A 20,852-nucleotide genomic window follows, 5' to 3' on the forward strand; every position below is an offset into this window, starting at 1 on the left:
GGCCAGCAGGGGCGGGCACACCACTTGGGGTGCAGCGTCGCTAGCCACCCTGGACAGGCAGTGAGAGTGCACCTCGGCCCCGCCTGCCAGGACTGCCCTGGCACGGGCAGTTTTCAAGTTCAGACACCTTGGCTGTCAGTTGGTGGAGTCCCGATTTCAGGAAGTGCCGGGAAAGCAGCCAGGGGCGGGGTTGGGAAGACAGAAGGCTGGCTGCCCCTTGATGAGGCTGTCAGGGAGCGCTGGGCAAGTGGGGGCAGAAGTAGCAGGAACCCCGCAGGGGGAGAGCCCGGGCTCGGGGTGGGGGTGGGCAGGGGAGAAGGGAAGAATCAGCCAGGGGAGCCTACAGCCAGGCCAGGCTGCTGCCGCCCTGGGGAGCTGGTGGCAGGAGCATCCTGGACGGTGCACCCATGCCCTCCCCCCCCGCCCCGCCCCCACCCTGGCCTCCTTTCTGCACATCATCGTCCAGACAAGCCTATCACTTGGGGAAGGAAGATAAGAATCATCAGGCAAAACAGTGCTGCGTTTCCATCATCCCCTCCCACCTTGGGCGGGGGGGGGGGGGGGGGGGGGGGGGTGGCTGCACAAGAGGAACCTGAGGCCCAGAGGGCACAGCCAGGAGCCAAACCCAGACTGGCTTCTTTCTACTCCAGTGCTCTTTGTGCTCCGTTTGGTCCTGTCCCTCAGGACTTGGTGTGGTGGGGAAAGAGGGTCTGTGGTCCCTGGCAGGCAAGTGTCCCAGAAGCTTGACGGGAAGGGCAGGGACAGGCCAGACCCTCCTGTCTGTTGTGTGTGTCACTGAACCAGGCTGGCATGAAGTAAGTGATAAATAAGCATTTGCCATTGTTTTTGTTTGTTTGTTTTTTCCCAATTTGATCTTCACACCCACCTTTGAGATATGTATTCTTTTTCTTTTTAATGGTTATTTCTGAGACAGAGAGAGAGAGAGAGAGAGCGCGCGCGCACAAACACACACACACACACACACACACACACACACACACACACACACACGTGGGGGAGGGGCAGCGAGAGAGGGAGAGAGAATCTAAAGCAGGCTCTGCCCTAACAGCAGAGAGCCCGACGCGGGCCTCGACCCCACAAACCGAGAGATCATGACCTGAGCCAAAGTCGGACACTTAACCGACTGAGCCACCCAGGTGCCCCAAGGTATGTGTTCTTATCTTATGTCCCCCATTTTACCAGTGAGAAAGCCAGGCTCAGAGAGGCAGAAAGTCATTGGCAGGAGTAAATGAGTGAGGTATGTAGGGTGCTTCACATCATTCTGGTGCACAGCAAAGGGCTGTGGGCCATGGGCCAGAGCAGGGATGAGGTGGCAGGACTGGCTAAGGAGGACCTCTCGGAGGAGGTGACATGGCCCAGCCTCTCGGGCTGCTGGTTCTCCTCTGGGTAAGGTGGTTTCCTGCGTAAGACGTGTGCTGGTTGGGTGTCCTCACTCTGAGAATGCCACCTCCCACCAGAGCAGCAAGTCACATGGGCTGATACCCCAGGCCTTCACAAGCCTTCTGGCAGGCTCCACACCAAGGGAGACCTCTGGGCCTGGCTCCACATCCCGTGCATTGTGAAGGGGCAGCCTGGCCTTGGGGCGGTCACGTCACTTCTCTGAGCCTCAGTTTCCTCATCTGTCAAATGGGGACAGTGCTACCCACCACGCAGAGCTGTGGTGGGGGCCTGGCATATGTTAGGTACTCAGTAAACAGGTACCGCGGAACTGCTGGGAAACAGCTATTGAATCGAACTGGACTTTTAAAGTCAAAGGACAGACAAATCCCCAGTCTAGCTTGATCCGTGCTTGAGCACAGAACCAAAACCTGCCAACTGCTGCGTCTGAAGCTGCGTGCTTCAGAGGATCAGGAGTCCCTCACCCTTCTTCAGCTGTGTCTACACTGGATGAGGGCGCTAGCGAGCAAGTTTGTCTTTAGTTATTCCTCAGACTCAAGAGCTGCCAACACTTGCTGAGCACTTGCTGTTTGCCAGGCACTATGCTAAGGCCCTTATGTTGTCATTTGACACAGGAGGAAACAGGCTCAGTATCTGAACCCTGGGGACTCAGCCAGTACATGGTGGAGTTGAGACTTGACCCTGTGCAGCCTGGCTCCAGACTCTGTGCTCCTAGGAAGAGAAAATAATCTACTAGAAATCAGCAAAAAGGGTCAATTTGGGGCAGTCTTTCACAATTGCAAGGGCTTTACATGCGCATGATTCAGTTCTGGCCTGATGTCACCAGATGACAATGGTGTTATCGCTTCGTGTCTTCCAGTTGACGACAGTGAGGCCCAGACAGGTGCTGTGACCTGCTGGAGGCCACATGGCTGGGCTGGAATGTGGGTCCAGGGCTGTTTCCCTTCTTCTTCTTTTTTTTTTAAGATTTTATTTTTAAGTGATCTCTACACCGAACGTGGGGCTCAAACTCACAACCCCGAGATCAAGAGTTGAAGAGTCACATGCTCCACTCAGGCGCCCCTTCCCCTTGTCTCCCAGCCTCCACTGGGGGAGACAGCTATCGGCTTGAATGGTGGCAGGCGGCAGGTCCCTGTGAGCTCCACTGTGGGCACGGCCCAGCCTGCCCCACGGCCCCCACGCGCCCACCCCGCAGGGCAAACACCACCCGAGCCCCAGGCCACCACTTCCTGTATCCACATCATCTTCGATCTCAGAGCTTTAGAGCCAGTAGTTCTCAGAAAGAAATATAAATGAGTGATTTTCAAAATCCACCCCGTGGAGCCCTTGAGGAAGCCGGTTTGGGGTCAAGATACGGGATCATTGAACGTAAGTGGCAACTCCGCTTAGATCTCTTTTGTAGTTTGGGTTGGGTTGCCATGGCAACCTTTTAATTAATTTATTTTAAGTTCATGTCTTTATTTTGAGAGAGAAAGAGAGTGTGCCTGTGTGCATGGGCACATGGGGAGAGGAGCAGAGAGGGAGAGGGAGAGAGAGAATCCCAAGCAGGCTCCGCACTGTCAGCGCAGAGCCTGATGCAGGGCTCCAACTCGTGAACCATGAGATCATGACCTGAGCCAAAATCAAGTCGAATGCCTAACCGACTGAGCCACCCCGACACCTGGCAATGTTAACTCTTCAAAATAAAGGGCTCTATGGGGTTAAAAATATATGTGCTTGCGAACCACCGTTCCAATCTAGCAAACTGCCTCCCCATTTTACAGGTGGAAAAACTGACTTCAAAGCCCATGCTTTCCCCATAGGTAATAAAAATATTCAGGCACTGTTCTAGGTTTTTTAGCTTGCTGAACCCTCCCACCCCTTTGAGGGCAACACTTTTGTCTTCATTTTACAGATGAGGACACTGAGGTTCAGATGGCAAAGTGGTTTGCCCCAACATTAGAATCCAAGGAACCCGGCTCCCAAGTCCATGCTTTCAGCAATGCCCAGCTTGACAGGCACACCCTGTTTGTGTCCTGAGGGGAAGTCAGCATCCGACTTGGGGCCAGAATGTAGATCTCCTGCCTCCCAGCCCACACCCAAGCCTACTGTCTAGAACACCACCTGGGCCGGATGGGGAGATGAGCAGCCCTGTGTGAACCTTGGCTCTGTTCTTCCCTGGCTGTGTGACCTTGGACAAGTGAATGGACCTCTCTGAGCCTGTTTCCTCGCTTTAGAAAAGGGAGAATGGGGGCCACATCACAGGGTTATCATGAACGTTAAACAGGATCATTCACCTGAGTTGGTTGGCACGGGGTCTGGCACAACTGTGAGGGCCCCAGCCACCCTCAGTTCATGGATCCAAGGAGTCCCCAAAACTTCCAGCCCCACCTTCTTCACCCTTCCTCTTCCCTGCCCTCACTACCCATCTCTGTAACACAGATACTAATTACAGCCATTTCCACGAGCTGCTTCCTGGTTGAGCCTAATTATGAGACAGCTCCGTCATTACCATTACAAATATCATTAAGTGAGACGGATTAACTTTGTCCTAAGCTTTATGTGATGAGATCAGCAAATTGTTCAGGCACACTGGGTCTCCTCGGCTTGGGACTTACCCAGACTGGTCACCCTGCGCAGCTTAGGGCCAGCTGCAAGGTTCTGGTCTGTTTTGATCTTGGTGCTTAGAGAAGATCGGAGTGAGTGAGCTGGCCCGTTAACCCAGCCGAGAGGTGAGGCCTGTGGCGGGAAGGATGGAGCGGGTTGGGGCTGCCATCTCACGTGTTGTCATGGCGAAACCATAAGCTCTGGGCGTCGATACAGCTGGGCTGCAATCTGAGCTTCGTTATTTACCAGGTGTAGGGCTCTGAGCCTGTTCCCTCCCCACCTTACAGTTGTTCTGCGCTGGGCAGTGGGGAAGAGTCAAGGACATTCTGTGTGCCAGCAAGTGCCAGGCCCGGCACCTGGCATGTCATAGGTCCTTCTAATTGTTGCTTCCCTTCCCGTCTTCTGTCATTCTCAGTATGACGGGGTTCAGGGCTTTCTGAACCCACCCACCAACCACCCACGCTCGTGTTTACCAAGCTGCCTCTCTGCAAGCACTGGACAGAGGACTTTCTGTGTCTCATTTGAGTTGATATGTATAAAGACCCTGTGGGGCAGGTACCATCATCATCTCCACTTGATAGACGAGAAACCCACAGAAAGGAAGTGGCATGATTTTGTGAAGGTCACACAGCTGCCCTTGGCTGCCAGTCACTATGTTGGGATGAGATATTAGAAGGTCGTGCAGGGTGCTGCTGGGGAGCACAGAGGAGAGGTCACAGTGAAGTCCGAGAAGGCTGCCTGGAGGAAGATGCATGTGAGCTGAAGAGTCGGTGGGGAGGAGGGGGGAATGAGAGAGAGGAGAGGCCTGGCAGGCAGAGGGCAGTGGCTATGCAGAGGCCTGGCAGCAGGAAGCACGGTGTGTTTAGGGGACTGACCGTACATATTTTACTGAGATTCGAGTATGTGAGGGGGGACTGGTAAGAAAGAAGCTCAGAAGGAAGCAGGAGCCAGACCCCAGCAGGGAGGGCAGGTTGAAAGCCAGGCCAAGGCCCCTGTTTTTTTTCTGCCAGTTCCAGAGAGCCAACCTGTGAAGGAGGAGGCTGACTGGACCATATCAGTTAGTTTAGAAAGTTCGGCTTGGAGCCAGCTGGGAGAGGAGACACTGGGGGGAGTGATAAGCAGAGCTCAAGCTGGTTAAGGGGCCAACCCGGGAAGGCTTCCAGGGGGAGGAGGGGCAGACCCAAGCCCCCCACCCCCAAAGGGGCAGAGGTGACAGACGGAAGCTGTCCCGTGCAGGGGTGGAGAGAGGCCACGTACCTCGGTCAGCAGTGTAATGTGCGGCCCGTGTCAGGGAGGAGGGAGGAGGTTACCGGCCAGCTCTGGGGCTTGGGCGTGGGCTAGCCTCCTCAGCAGCACTCAGGCGGTTGGTTGGCAACACCAGGTAGATTCTGAGTGCCTCCCAGGGCCCCCAGGCAGGTGAGTCAACGTGGGGCCAAGTAGGAGAGTGTTTTCCAGCTCCCTACATGTGTAGGCACGTCTCCTCTGCCAGCACATTAGGGGAGCTCGGCCTGCGACTCTGGTCCAGACCAGGGCGATTGACTCATGGGCTGTTAGGGCTGCTACGTTCTCTGAGGAGGCGGTGAGCAGCCTTGGTCTCCCATGTACATTCTGTACCCTCGGCCTCCTGTCTGTTGCAGAGTCGCACCTGTAGGCCTCCCCTGCCTCCAGCTCCTGTCTACCTTTCCATGTCTGGCCTCCAGCACCAAGTGAAGTCTCCTTCCCCAACCTCCACTGCCACTTACATCATCCCTCTGTCTCAGAACACAACCAGGGCAGCCTGTAGTCTCCAAAGCAGGTCAGCCTAGGGAGCCAGGCCCCAGGAAGGTGGCCCAAGAAGAGAGAAAGAGGCCGTGAGAGGGTCAGGAAGATCTGGGTTCAAGTCCCAGTTCTGTCACCAACTGGCAAGCTGCTTCCTTTCTCTGGCCTTGGTTTCTACATCTGTAAAATGGGGGTCCCAGGGCTTATTCCACAGGGTGCTCATGAGATACATATAAGATAAAGATATAATAGAGCCTTGAGACCTGGGCAGTGCTGGGCTTGTGTCCACGTCGATGACTCTATTTTCTGTTTTAGAGGGCAGCAGTTGTGGTTTTTTAAAAAAATAAACATTTTGGGGCGCCTGGGTGGCTCAGTGGGTTAAGCGGCCGACTTCGGCTCAGGTCATGATCTCACGGTCAGTGAGTTCGAGCCCCGCGTCGGGCTCTGTGCTGACAGCTCAGAGCCTGGAGCCTGTTTCAGATTCTGTGTCTCCCTCTCTCTGACCCTCCCCCATTCATGCTCTGTCTCTCTCTGTCTCAAAAATAAATAAACATTAAAAAAAAAAAAAAAAAAATTTAAAAAAATAAACATTTTGGGGCACCTGGCTGGCTCAGTCAGTTAGGCACCCAACTCTTGATTTCGGCTCAGGTCATGATCTCACAGTTCAGAGTTCAAGCCCCACCTCAGGCTCTGTGCTGACAGCACAGAGCCTACTTGGGATTCTCTCTCTCCTTCTCTCTCTGCCCCTACCATGCTCACACTCTCTGCATCTCTCTCTCTCTCTCTCTCTCTCTCTCTCAAAAACAAATAAACATTTAAAAAATATTTCGTTTTAGGGGCGCTTGGGTGGCTCAGTCAGTTGGGCGTCCGACTTCGGCTCAGGTCATGATCTCACGGTCCGTGAGTTCGAGCCCCGCGTCAGGCTCTGTGCTGACCGCTCAGAGCCTGGAGCCTGTTTCAGATTCTGTGTCTCCCTCTCTCTCTGATCCTCCCCTGTTCATGCTCTGTCTCTCTCTGTCTCAAAAATAAATAAACGTTAAAAAAAAAAAAAATTAAAAAAAATATTTCGTTTTAGAACAGTTTAGATTTATAGCATTTTTGAGAAAATGGTTGAGAGAATTCCCTTACACTGCAATATTGATGCATTATTACCAGCTGAAGTCTGTACCTTATTCAGATTTCTCTTGTTCACTAATGTCCCTTTTCTGTTCTCGGATCCCCACCCCAATACATTCAGGAGTCATGGCTCCTTAACTCCTCTCGGCTGTGACAGTTTCTCAGACTTGCCTTGTTTGTTGACAACTGCCTTGACCTTGACAGTTTTGAGGAATACTGTCAGGTATTTTGTAGAATGTTTCTTAGTTGGTATTTGTCTGATGTTTTTCTCCTTATTAGACTGGCAATAATATGCCCTGGGGAGGAAGGGCACAGAGGTAAAGTACCCCTCCCATCACGTATCAAGAGTGCCTACTATCACGCTGGACTTACCACTGATGTTAACCTCGATCAGCAGGAAGTTGGTTATTTTTGTCCTGAGTACAGCAGCACAGCTAAAGTAGGGCCAGTGTTGGCTGAACTACGGTTGCGATCAGAAACAGGGGCAAAGGCAGAAGTAAATGGAAAAGTGGCGAAGAAAAATAAAGAGGAGCAGGTATGAGGTGAATTCACTTGGGGATGGGATATGATGCTTACATGCCAGGCAGTTCACAACAACCCTTTTTTACAGATGAGGAAACTGAGGTCCAAAAGGGGAAATGAGCTCAGGAACCTGGGATTGGGCCCAGGTCTGTGTTGGCTGCCTCACCCACACTGTTGAAAAAGTTCCTTGGGGTGCCTGGGTGGCTCAGTCAGTTAAGCATCTGACTCTGGGTTTTAGCTCGGGTCATGATCTCATGGTTCATGGGATCAAGCCCCATATTGGGCTCTATGAGGAAGTGTGGATCCCACTTGGGATTCTCTCTCTCCCTCTTTCTCTGCCCCTCCCCCACTCGCATGCATGCTCTCTCTCAAAATAAATAAATAAACATTTTTAAAAATTATAAAAAAAAAAAAAGAAGAAGAAGAAAGTTCTTGAAACTGTGTTCCCTGCAGCGTGGATGAGGGAAGGGGCGTTCCTGAATCAGGTTGTTTATAATTCACTTTATTCCACAAAGGATTCATGATGGATTATGACTAAAACTCATTCAATAAAATACTATACAATAGAAATGGAAAATCAGAGCAGAGAAAACAGACTGAAAAATGTGGACAAGGAAGAAGCTGAACATAAAGACCAGGAAAGTACCCATAGCTGAGTTTCTGATTTGCCGGTCAGCTTCCTGGCAGCCAAGGCGAAAAAGGGTCTGGGACAATTGCTATGATGCCTATTATCAAAAAGCAAAAAAGCTGTTCATTCCTTCAAGAACTTTGTGGTAAATTTAAAAAGAGATTAATCATATGGAAATTTCTCCTGTAAAAGACCAAGCAGTGTAATAGATGATACAATAGTAATAAACGTCATGTAGCATCGTCTTTAGGAGGGACAGTCCTATTTTCACTATCTTGTTCGTGCCCATAACTGTTCTGTTTGATTTTACTTGATTGTCATCAAGCAACTCTACTCTTTCTTCTTTGTTGCGGTCACAGATGCTTATGCCCTTGTGAAAATCCAGGATACAAATTAACCAATTAACTGGGCGCCTGGGTGGCTCAGGGTTGAGCGTCTGACTCTTGATTTCAGCTCAGGTCATGACCTCACGGTTGGCGGAATCAAGCCCCACGTCTGCTTGGGATTCTCTCTCTCTCCGTCTCTCTCTGCCTCTCCCCTGCTCGCTCGCTCTCTCTCTCTCTCTCTCAAAATAAATAAATAAACTTAAAAAAAATTTAACCGGTTATCTATATACCAGGTTATGTTCTAGGCACTGGGGATGGAAAGTAGTAAGATGATTGTTGCCTACTCCCCTAGGTCCTCTCCATCCCAGGGATGGAGATGCCCAGACAAGGCCTGAACATCAGTGCAGTTGCCACTTGGTGGAGGGGGTGGCGGGCACACCACAGGGAAGGAGGCAGGGAGGACCAGATGTCGGAGGAGATTGACCAGAGATGGAGAGCACTGGTTGGGAGGGGGCCCAGTCTTGGGAGAGGAGAGATCGGCTGCTGGTCCCTCGGGGGTGGGACCAAGTCCTACCGGGAGCTGCCCCCTCAGCTTGCAGCACAGGCCTGACCTGCATCAAGGACTCTCGATGGACTCCTGTGGGTGGTCAACGCCTGCAGGGCTGGGTCAGGGTTGGGGGACAGCCGCTCACCTGAGGGGCATATGGAGGATGGACCTGGAGAGGGAGGAGTTTAGAGTTTGTTCTTTCGGTGGTGGGGGTCAAGGGAAAGTTTGCAGCCCTCATGTTTTGTAAGTAATGAAGAAGTAAATAAGGGCAATTCACACTTAGTGAGCACAAGCTGTGTGCCCAGCCCGCTCTAAGCACTTCGTCTGTATCAACTCACTTAAATATGTATGACAGCAGTCCTGCGAGAGAGGTATTACAATCACCACCCCCACTCGCCAGATGAGCGACTGAGGCACAGAGAGGCTGTCACTGGGAATCCAGAGCACAGGTGCAGATCTAGAGCTCTTACCCACTCTGTGGTTGTGTCTGTTAAATAACAGTATTGAACTAACACACAGTGCAAGTGTGTATTAGATGACATATAAGGACAGCACGGATCTCAGCCAATTATGAGCCCCCGAGGCAGGAACTGACGGAGCCAAGGCTTAGAAACAACACGAAAATAGCTTGGAGGGTGTGGCCAAGGAGTCGCGGGCCTCGGAATGTCACTCGAGACTGCTCTTCCTGCCTCTGACACACTCCAAGTCTCCATGAAGATTCCCCGCCTTGGGCAAACCAACCACAGAACCATCTGAGTGACTAACGCGGTCACAGCACGCAGGATCACACCCGTGTGTCACTGGGCCAGAGGCCTTTGTTGTCAGAAACGTGAGGGTTCTCCAATATTCCTCGTTTCTGTTCACCCCGGGGTGGGGTTTCCAGAGCGGGGCACCAGCACCCACGCCTCTGGCTTTCATCGCCTTCTGTGTGCAGCTGCGGGCCTGGGGACGAGCTGTGGTCCCCACTCCTCCGTACTTGGTCTCCACCGAGCCCTTCTCGTGAACACTGAGGGGCCCGGTGAGGAAAAGCAGATCAAGGCAGACTCCCTGCAAAGCAGTTGTGTTCTTCTCCTTTCCCGGAAGCTCATGGGGTGGGGCGGGACACCTGCAATGAGACGGAATAAGCACGGCCACCCTGCCGGCTCGGGGCCTGGACTCCACTCCGTGAGGGCCCCACCTGAAGGAGCAGCTCCCCCTTCCACAGGGAGCACAGGACTAGGAGCACAGGGCCAGGTGCAGGGCCTTACTAGCCGTGAGGCTGGGGTTCCTGGAGGCGGCAGCATGAGCTGAGGCATCTCACTCTGCAGCCGGGGCGACCTGGGCCACCTGGGCGGCTGGGGAGGGGACTGTCACATCCCGCCTCCTCCCTAATCCTCAGTCTTCTCACTGGGAAAGTGGAGGTGATGGTTCCCTGCCCCCGCCCCCAGCAGGGCATCTAGGGGTCAGGAGAGGCGCGTTTTTTGTGCAGCACAGAGCAGGTGCTGTTTTCTCCCTGCCCAGGGCCTCCGCTCCCTCTGGCCTCCCACTTCTCCTATAACATGGAAGTGATACCTGGCGAGGCTGAGGCTCCAGGTAGTTGTGGGGACCCAACAAGACCGCGAAGGGAAGGCCCCTTCCGGCTCCGGGTGGGGACAAACATACGGCTGCCATTGTTGTTGGGAGTGCCACTCACTCACTGACTGGAGCCTCTGTGCTCCTCACCGAGCCAGCCAAGCCATTCCCACGTCTGAGGCAGGCGTTTTAGGAGGGGCACCTCAGCTTTTGTGCACTGGAACATAAACAAGTCTCCATCTGAGCAGGTTTCTGCTTGGGAGGTATGTGAGCTGTGTTCATCATCCATCCACAAACAGGCTGCGGTGGGCCGGCCGGCCCCCGTGGCCTGGCCTTGGCCCCTGGGATGGGTTTCCAGCCTCCCTCCTTTGCCTCCTACCTTCTCTCCAACACCAACGGAGGCCCCGGCCGCGGCCTAGGCCCCGGGGGGTACGGGACCTGAGGAGCCCTGGCCCCCGCTTCAAGGTTCTCTCCTTTGGAGTGCTGTGGGCTTCAACAGAAGGAAGCACGGGGTGGGGGCCTGGGGTGGGGGGGACACTGAGCAGGGGGCCAGAGGCTCCCTTGTCTGGAGGGTGGTGAGGAGAGCTTCCCAGAAGGGGTGATCTCTGAAATGAGACAGAAGAAGGAGGAGCCACTGCCTCTCTGCACCCAGGCAAGTTACTTGCCCGAGCCTCAGTTTCAGGCTCTGTACAAGGGGCCAGTAATACTCAGAGGGAAGGGCCAGAGGCTTAAATGAGATGATGGATGAAACATTAGCTGCTGTGCCCGGCTGTGTGGTGAATCGAACTTCTTTTTCAAGGGTCTTTTCCTTGGGCGGTTGACACTTGTTACTTAATGTAACCGAGTGTCCTCGTTTCAGAAAAAGTCCAGCTGTAATCCAGCGTGAAGTGAAGAAGCGCGGGAGTCCTTTCTCTGTGTCTCCAGTGGGTAACGGGAACTCCTCCACCCAGTGGGAGCGGGGCAGAAGATTCCAGAATTAAAATTCTTCCCATGCACCCTGCCTCCCCCCAGGGCCTGTGCCCATTAGATATGTTTCCTTTATCCTTAGACATTGCAAAATTAGATTGTCAAGAACTTCAGGGCACTGCCCCAGAGTAATTTTCACTTCCCCTGTACTTGTTCCAGTATTGATTTGAAGTGTCTATCGAGCATCTACTGTATGCGAGGTGATGGGGATTCTCTGTGCCAAACAGCGTCCCAGGCTCATGATGCTTGTGGTGGGAAGGGAGGGATCGATGTAAAAAAAATAATGATGCTGATGACAACAGGGCTGCAGTAAATACTATAAAGGGAAAAAAGGGGGTATGTGGAAGAGAATTTGAGGGGCTACTTAAGAGTGGTTAGGACACTGGACGAGGTGGCAGTTTAAGCTGAGGTCTGAAGCAGGGACTGGTCATGGGAGGAGTAGAGATGAGTAAAGAATGTTCCAGATAGAGGGAGCAGCAGCCGTAAAGATCTTGGGAGAGGAGAGAAACTTGAGAATCTGAGGAACTGTGTGAAGGCCAAAGAAGTTGGGGCCTAGTGAGTGAGGTGGGGAGCAGCATGAGACGAGGGTCAGGGGTGGCCCCGGGGGCCGTGGGGGACTGGTAAAGGGACTGCCCTTGCAGAGTTTCAAACAAGGGCATAGCGAGATCAGAATTTCCTTTTAATTTTTTTTAATGTTTATTCATTTTTGAGAGAGAGAGAGAGAGAACATGAGCAGGGAGGGAGGGCGTTGTGGGTGGGGAGCAGAGAGAGAGAGGGAGACACAGAATCCGAAGCAGGCTCCAGGCTCTGAGCTGTCAGCACAGAGCCCGACACGGGGCTTGAACTCATGAACCGCGAGATCGTGACCTGAGCCGAAGTCGGCCGCTTATCAACTGAGCCACCCAGGCACCCCCAGAATTTCCTTTTAAAGGTTCACTCTGGGTGCTGAGAGGCCCAGAGTAGAAGTGGGAGACTGCCAGGAGCTGTTGCTGTGACCCTAGGCAGTCACCTCGCCGTTGGAGCCAGATTCTGTGCACATATGTGTGGCTGTGAGAACCAGATAATGGGAATCAACAGACGTGTATTGTGGAAAGCTGAAAAATGTACAAATGCAGGGGACTCCAGGTCTCACTGGAAGTGAAGGGTCCTTTGGGAAACTTGCCGGCTAGTTTCTCTGAGGTGGGAGGCACGGAGCCCCTGGAGTCCCTACCTGAGTGCACCCACGCCCGAGAGAGCCCACTTTTCCAGCCCAGGTCACAGGGACTGGGGAGGGAGCACCTGCTTGAGTCTCTGGACTGCTGACAGGGAGGGTGGAGGGAGGGGTGGCTGGGTCACCTTCCTGGTGACTTCCGAAGTCTGGAGTTTTCTGAAATTCTCTGGCTTATAAGGCCCCTGAGCTAGAGGAAGGGGGAAATGAGAGGGGAGACACCTGTCTTTTTTATTCCCCCTCTTTCCCTCCCCCCGCCCCCCCCCCTCATCTTTCTACCTCTGATGGGGAGACTTACTTGAGGCACCTAAGGGCCACTGGTGGGTGGAACCTCTCTGTTGACAGTCGTGATCCAAATTAGGGGCATTTTCCTCATACTTGACTCCCGTATCCGCCACCCACTTTACTGAAGGGAGAGTTGAGGTTTCCTAGGAGGAGGGGCTGCCCCGAGACCTCTTCCTGCCTGCTAGGGGGTGGCGGTGGGGGACCTCCACCTACCCCGGGTCACCCTGCGGGGCCAGGGAGGGAACCGGGAACCGCGCGCGGATCGGCCCCGCCCGCCAAGGTGTCGTGTTGCCGTGTTGCCGTCCGGGCCCCCGCAGCCCGGCCCGCCCCGGCCAGCCTGTCGCCCCGGGCTCCCTGGCGGTGGGGACCGAGCGTCGCGGGGCGCAGGATGCGGAGCGGATGGCCGGATGGCCGCAGCGCTGCGGGCGCTGCGGGCGCTGCGGGCGCTGGGGGTGAGGCGCGGCGTTGCATAAGCGGGATGGGGGGGAGGGGGGCGGGGAGGGGGCGGAGGGAGGCGGGACCCCCCTCCCCCGCCGCGGGCCGGTCCTTGGGCCGGTCTCGGTGTCCCGGCCGGCCGGGGCGGGGCGCGCGGTGGCGCCGGGCCGCTTCCCCATTCTCCCCATTCGTGCGAGAGCCATGGAGGCGCTGAGGGAGTCCGTGCTGCACTTGGCTTTGCAGATGTCGACCTACAAGCGGGCCACGCTGGACGAGGAGGACCTGGTCGACTCGCTGTCCGAGGGCGAAGTGTACCCGAACGGCCTGCAGGTAGGAGCCCTGGCCCGCTGCGAGCCCCCAAGGCAGCCGGGCATGCGCGCTGCTGTCGCCCCCGCCCCCATCCCTGCCAGCCCGGGAGGGGGCCGTGCCAACCTGGCAGCTCTGGGCTCCGTGGGGAAGAGGACTTTCTGGGACAGAAGTGGTCCGGAGGTGCTGGGCTCCTTCCACCCGTGTCCTCTCCCCAGCCCCGGCTGCCCCTAAATCCTCCTGCCACCTGCTAGTGGGACTTCCACCCCTTGGCAGAGTTGAAGCACCCTATGGAACTGAACTGGACCCATTACCTTTCACACAAAAGGCAGCCCCCCAGTGCCGAGGAACTTGCCCAGGGTCACATAGTCCAATAATGGCAGAGTTTAAAACTGTCCCAGGTTTGGCTCGGAAAGCCCTGTGTCCCTGGAAACCCCTCAGTGCTGCGCAAACCAGGATGGTTAGTCACCCTCTCTGGTCGGCATGACCCCATTCTTCACTTCCTGCGTTTCCTGCAGGGAGGAGCCCATCTTCTGCCTCCTCTTTCCTCCCCTTTGCAGCCCACTCACAAAACCCAGTTTCTCCCCTCCCCACGGTCTGCCCCTGTGGGACTCAAACCTGCCCACCGCCTCCCTACCTTGCGGCTGCTCTTCTCTCCCTGCAGGGCTGAGCTGGGGTAGTGTTGAACAGGACCTCAGCCCTGGTGAGGTTTGGACCCAGGTGGGTGGATGGGAATGAGTTGGAAGTGTCAGGGACACCCAGGGGGACCTTGATCCGACTCCTAGGAAGCCAGCTCGCAGAGAGGAGCAGGGCATCTCAGTCCGAGGATTTCTGCCAGGTTAACCAAGGGAGGAATTGGGGAGCGTGTTGGGGCCAAGCATTGAGCTGCCACCAAATCACAATTCACCCGGGGGCAAACTTAGGGTGCATGCAAACTCACACCTCTTAGAAGCTGGAATGGGGTGCCTGGGTGGCTCAGCTGGTTAAGCGTTTGACTTCAGCTCAGGTCATGATCTTGCAGTCCTTGAGTTAGAGCCCCACGTTGGGTTCTGTGCTGACAGCTCAGAGCCTGAAGTCTGTCTCCCTCTTTCTGTCCCTTCCCCATTCATGCTGTCTCTCTGTCTCTCAAAAATGAATAAATGTTGGGTATTGAGGAGGGCACCTTTTGGGATGAGCACTGGGTGTTGTATGGAAACCAATTTGACAATAAATTTCATATATTAAAAAAAAAATGAATAAATGTTAACACTTTTTAAAAATAATAATAATGTTCAAGATTTTAAAAATAATAACAATACCAATAAAGGGAAACAGCATTGATGGAGTCCTTCCTACAGTTAATTAAGTAGGCCCAGGGAGATCCCAACTCATGATTCCAAGTGGTCTGCCCGCTAGAATATGGCACCCTTACCTACATCATCCCACTTCACTTTCAGGACCACCCACGTGGGGGGATTACTGTTCCCACTTACAGATGAGGAAACAGGTTCTGAATGGGGATACAACTTGCCTTAAGTCACTAAGAGCTAGAAATCTGGGAGTGAGAAATCAACTCAGTCTTCCTAAAACCTCTTCCCTGGGACCCTTCTTGAGAGGCTAAATCCAGCAGGAAATTAAATTTCTGTGGCAGGCACTTTTCCCTTCACAAATCAAAACAGAATCTAATCAGCAACCTTTTCAGTCTCATATTGCCCAGAAGGTTCTAAATATATCAGCACAAACACATTTCAGAATTCACCGCAAAATAATATGTGGCGTTGTCATCACCATAATAGGACAGGTAGCCCCCATAGGTAGAGCCTTTTTCATGTCACAGAGTGTGTTCATCTGCCCGAGGCTGCCTAGCAGAGTGGAAGCTGGGGTCCCAGGTTTCATGGTCTTGGCTGAGCTGCTTAATCACGAAACTGTAAAATGGGATTTGGAGAAAGTAAATGTAATTCCTATTATGGGGCCTGCTAGGATTATTGTTGTTTTTATGACATATGAGGTAAGGGCCCCCTGGCTATGTTACAGATGATGAAGCTGAGTCTCGTGGAGGTTGGGGACATTCCTGTGGTCATAGAGCTGTCATGTGGGATGGAGTACAGTGTTGCCGTCCCTACACCAATCTGCCAAACTGGGCACATTGTCTACTTTTTATACAGGAAAAGCCAAAAATGTTGAAAGGACTTGGGGCATTTCTTTGGGTACCCAACCCGGCTTCTCTTGAACCCCCTTGACTTCCCCAAGGCAAGTGTGAACTAGCCAGTGCTTGAATCAAGAACTTGATCAACTTACAAAGCAGAGTTTTCTATTAATTTTGTTTTTAATCATTAAGGTTTTCCCCCCTCCTAATATAAAAACTTTACATGCTTATTTGTAAAAAACAAACAAACAAACAAACAAAATTCAAGTGTAGAGGTGCCTGGCTGGCTCAGTTGGTGGAGCACGCAACTCTTGATGTCAGGGTTGTGAGTTCAAGTCCCACACCGAGTATAGAGATTACTTAAGCAGAAAATCTTAAAAACAAATAGTCTAACATATTATATATATATATATATATATATATATATATATATATATATGGCTTAAAAAGAAACAGTAATAGTCTTTGTATAATAGTATTTGTATTTGTCTTAAAAACAAATAGTCTAACATTATATATATATATATATATATATATATATATATATATATATATATATTACTTAAAAAGAAACAGTAATTCCAGCATTTGGAGATAACTACTTCTAGTTTTCCACATTTGCATGCATATATTTTTAAACATAATTGAGCTCACTCTGAGTACACGATGTTGTACTGTGCTTTTTTTCATTTAATGCCACTTCATAAGTATTTTTCTATGTTGTTTAAAAACTTCCAAAACATGCTGCCATTGAAAACTAAAATGCCTCTTGGTACCAGTAGATAAAAATATATTTACTCAGTCTGCTAAGGTTGGAAGATAAGCCTGGTAACTTTAACATTGCAGGTGACCGACCACCCTTTAGCCTTTCGGATGATTTCCTATGCCCTGACACTAAAGACGTAACGGCTCCTTCAAGTTTAAGATTTAAAAAATGGCCCCTGTCCCCCCACCCCCAACTCTCCCTCTTTGATGGGCAGCTATAAAAATAAGCTACTTGATTTTTCGCAACTTTGAAGCCCATTATTCTAGAATACCAAAGTTATCTATACCAATACTAACAAATGAAAACCTTGAATGAAACTTGACCCCTTCGTTACTGAATATGCTGACCAAATACTGAATTTAGCTGGACCCCCGTTCTACCTGTTTTTCTTTTCCTTTGTCTCATATTTAGGCCCCAGTGAATTGTGATCCACTGAGTGCAGAATTTAAAGCCGGATAGGCCCCAGGACAGATCCTCAGCTTTGCCTCTTATGGGCTGTGAGACCTAAAAGCAACTCACGGAAACAGCTTTTTTTTTTTTTTGTCAAATGGGGTTAATATTATTTATCAACAGTTGTTGGCAAAGATTAGAATGAGGCAGTGTAAGTGAAAGCATTTTGCATAGTGCTCAGAAAATGGACTGGGTTGCTATCGGAATTATCGTGACTCACCAGGTGTGAGATCTCAGTGATGCCCTGAATATAACCACCCTGCTCTCTGGAGCCTCTGCTCTGCTCGGGCCGGCTGCCTGGCCTCCCCAGCAGCCCAGCACACACCATTTCAGTGACTCAAAGGGAAATAGCTAAAGTGATACCTGTAGCCTAAACTGGAGAGCCGGTGGCCGTGACTGTTACCAAAGCCTGTGAAACCCATCCTGTTGCTCGTAAAAAATCAATTGTTTCAAGAGAAGAGAAAGCTGAGATATTTAATTCTTAGTGGTGGTTTTCTCATTTTTCTCTCCCTGCCACACACAGGCCTGTCCTTCGAGGGCGATTTCAGGCACGAGCCCGCTCAGTACTTTATAAAGACCTCTGTGCTCACCAGCAGGTCATTTCTGCTCATCTCCCCATTTGGGCCTTACACTCCTGGCTTTCAAGTTCTTCTAGAATTTGAGATGGCCAGACCTGGAACCTCATCTAGCTTCCTCATTTTAAAGATAGGAGATGGAGGTTCAGAGACTGCCCAGCGACACAGACACACATACATGCAGGGGTCTTGATAAAGTCGAGGCGGACCTTTGACGCCCCCCTTTTCTCACACCTTTGGTAGCTGGGTGTTCCTTCCGGGAAGAAAAGAGAGCTGGAAACGTGCTTCTTCTAAAAACTAGACTTTGGTTCCTGTTTAGATGGAAGGAGCCCTCCACCCCACAGCAGGTACTGGTATAAGCTACTGTCAGTCATTGGAAGAGTGTCTGGCATGAGGGCAGGGGACAGGTAGGGCTCAGGGAAGAGGTGGGAGGACAAGAAGACATTATAGTTTTGCTCTGGGCTGGCCTCCATGGCCTCAGCTGGAAGTCCTCGATATAAAAACTTCACTGGTCATGGTCTGTCTGCTCTGAGAGACTGACTGGAAGCAGGCAGCCCGGTCACCCTGCCAGCCCTCGTGGGGTGGCCAGGCTCTTGGGCTGCAGCGGGGATGGGCTCCCTGCCAAACCCTTGGCCAGACTGACTCCTGTTTGCCTCTCTGCACAGCCCAGGTCGCTGGGGGACCTGGCAGTGGCTCAGGAAGAACCTCTGCCTCTTTTCCTGACCCCCTGCTTCCTCTGAAAATCAGGCTTTGCCCCACTCCCCTCCCCTTCTCCTGCTGGCTTGTCTCCTGGGCCCCAGGCAGTCAGGTCCCGTCCTTGCCTGCAGAACTCGTTCTTGCTGTAAGCCTAGGTGAGCCAAGCACTCCCTTCTGTAACCGAATATTTATCCCTCATTAGGGCTTTGTTCCCTTGGCTGTGGAAACCCTGGGAACCCCTAGGCTGGACAGCTCAATCTCTTTCTCTCTCTCTCTGTTTCTCTGGCTTTGCTTATCTCTTTCCTCCTCTGTCTCCCTCTCCACCTCTCTCTTTTGAGGGCATCCTTTTCCTTCGGTTTTCTCTCTCTGCCTCACTTGACAATAAATAGGATATTAAGCCCACCCATGAGCTGAGCATTTAAAGTAATTTTCAGCACCATCTTCCAGGCTTTGGCAGCTCTGCTCCTCGGCTGATGGCCACTCCCAGTTACCTCTCTCGAGACGGAGTGGGCTGCCTGACTCAAATGCCCCCAGCCTCCGAGTCGCTGCAGACCGGCTCCGGTCATCAACTTGCCCTCATTTCCAAAAGGAATGTGAGAAACCGCTTGTGTCCTCCCCTTGCTGTGACCTCAACTTGCTGGATGCTCTGAAGGAGGCAGGGCGAGGACCGCAGGGCGAGGACCACAGTGCTCAGAGAGAAGGGCCTCGCAGCCTGGCCCTGTCCACCGCTCCAGGAATTGGACGGCTTCTCCTGGAGAGGCCCCTGGATCTGGGCGCAGTGCCTCCGGGGGACTTCTGCCCCAGAGGGGTGTCTCTGGATTCCTTCTGCCCTCAGAGACGAGGCTTGTCAAGAAACCAGCAGGCCCTCAGCTAGTTCAGTGTGAGTTGAGCGAAGAACATGACAAAGGTTAAAAATCCTATTTTCAAGTCCTGTTTGCCATTTCTTCCTGGAACTGCATTCGTAATTTAATTCGGACTTAATTTTGATTCACTTTTGCAGTGAGCACCATCTGTTTGCTTGACGCTAAACAATGAGGCTCGGCTCTATTGATGTTCCTCAGGGGCAGCGCGGCCATGGGGCTGAGGCCGCGGGTTCTGGAGACAGAGAGGTTTCTTTCACGGTTCTCTCTCCTCCCCTACTTCCTGTGTTTCTTCTGGAGCTGCTACTGTAGTACCTTCTCTTAAGGATGCTGTGAAAAGAGAGTAGCCTCATCCAGCAACCAAACAGAATCAGCACGAAGCCAGGCACGGGGAGAGAACTCAAGTGTTGGCTACTTTTATGACTCTTTTCTCCTCCTCTCTGTTCCTTTCATCTTCTTCCCTCCCTTTCTTGCCTCCTTCCCTCCCTTTCACCATATTCCTCACAGCAAGGTGTTGCTCTCTCCGCAGATGGTAAGTCGGCCCGCTCCCCCAGGCCTGATGGCTGTGCTCCCTGGCTTCCGAGAGCCGGCACCAGGAAGAGGGGTGCTTCTTAAACCAAGGCCTCCCTGCTTCTTTGCCTTTCACCCCCTCACCCCATGAGCTGGGCCATGGTACGGGAGGCTGAGAAGCCTCAGGTGGAGGCCCGGTGAGACGGGCCAGGGCCAGTGTGGCAGGAGGGGTGAAATGTCAGTGCGAGAATTGATGCTGAGGAGAAAGCACTTTATAAACCTTCCAGTGCTGGGAACACGTTTAGCAGCGTCCCAGCTGACTCTGCACCAGGACCTCCCGGCCCAGAGTTTTCACTTCACAGCAGGAGCCTGGTCAGAATCTTCGTTTCTCACATTTTTTTTTAAATATCTATTTTAATCTGTATTTATTTTTGAGAGAGAGAGAGAGAGCGAGCAGGGGAGGAACAGAGAGAGAGGGAGACACAGAATCCGAAGCAGGCTCCAGGCTCCGAGCTGTCAGCACAGAGCCCGACACGGGGCTTGAACCCACGAACCGCGAGATCATGACCCAAACCGAGGTTGGACGCGTAACCGACTGAGCCACCCTGGCGTCCCTCGTTTCTCACATTTTTGAAACCATTCTTGAGAAAGGGGTTTCAGGAGGTGGCACCCTTCCCTCTACCTGACACAGCTGTTTCGGTATCGGGAGCCGCCTCGCCCTCCTCAGAAATATGACTAGGCCCCAAGTTCCTTTTGTTGGTCTTAGAACATAATTTTTTTCTTTTTTTGTCCTCCACATAAAGTCCTTGTGTTCCCCTTTCTCTGGTGTAGCAGTTCCCAGTCATTTCCTGCCCAGAAAATACCCAGGATGAGCATGAGGCCGTGTGGTGCCTTTCCCTAAGGTGACCAACCTCAGACCCCCAAGTGCCAGTGTAAGGCTCCCTGAGGGCTGTGACTTGGCTCCCGGGGACAGCCACCCCCTGAGCTTTTAGGGAGGCACTTGCAGGTCAGAATCTGAGTCTCCTCATCTCCCCTGGCAGGTCCCCACCCGTCGCCCCCACCCCACCCCACCCCGGCAACAACAGGTCTCCCCGCCTGCGTGCCCACACCCCAGCAAGCCTCACTCCCTTCACCTTGGTGTTTCCAAAGGGCAACTCCAGTCATGTCATTCCAGCCCTCCAGAAGATGTCTTCGTTCTTTAAATGGGCTTGTGGTGCC

At 52.6% G+C, this 20,852-nt stretch overlaps 1 protein-coding gene across 4 annotated transcripts in view; it reads left to right on the plus strand.

The window, feature by feature from the left end:
- Positions 1-20,852, plus strand: part of ECE1 (endothelin converting enzyme 1) — a 113,299-nt gene that overhangs the window by 39,378 nt on the left and 53,069 nt on the right. Inside the window, exons 1-2 of one of the 4 annotated variants that reach the window (XM_060626014.3) lie at positions 10,694-10,716; positions 13,590-13,676. In XM_060626014.3, coding sequence (XP_060481997.1) covers positions 13,590-13,676 — 87 coding nt within the window. In that variant the 5' untranslated portion in view covers positions 10,694-10,716. Of the gene's footprint in view, positions 1-10,693; positions 10,717-13,255; positions 13,364-13,589; positions 13,677-20,852 lie in introns of those variants that run through there. The other 3 variants (XM_078452244.2, XM_078452243.2, XM_060626013.3) reach the window with 3 other exon arrangements.

This window comes from Panthera onca, chromosome C1 (assembly GCF_046562875.1).
Source record: "Panthera onca isolate mPanOnc1 chromosome C1, mPanOnc1 haplotype 2, whole genome shotgun sequence".
Classification (NCBI taxonomy): Eukaryota; Metazoa; Chordata; class Mammalia; order Carnivora; family Felidae; genus Panthera; species Panthera onca.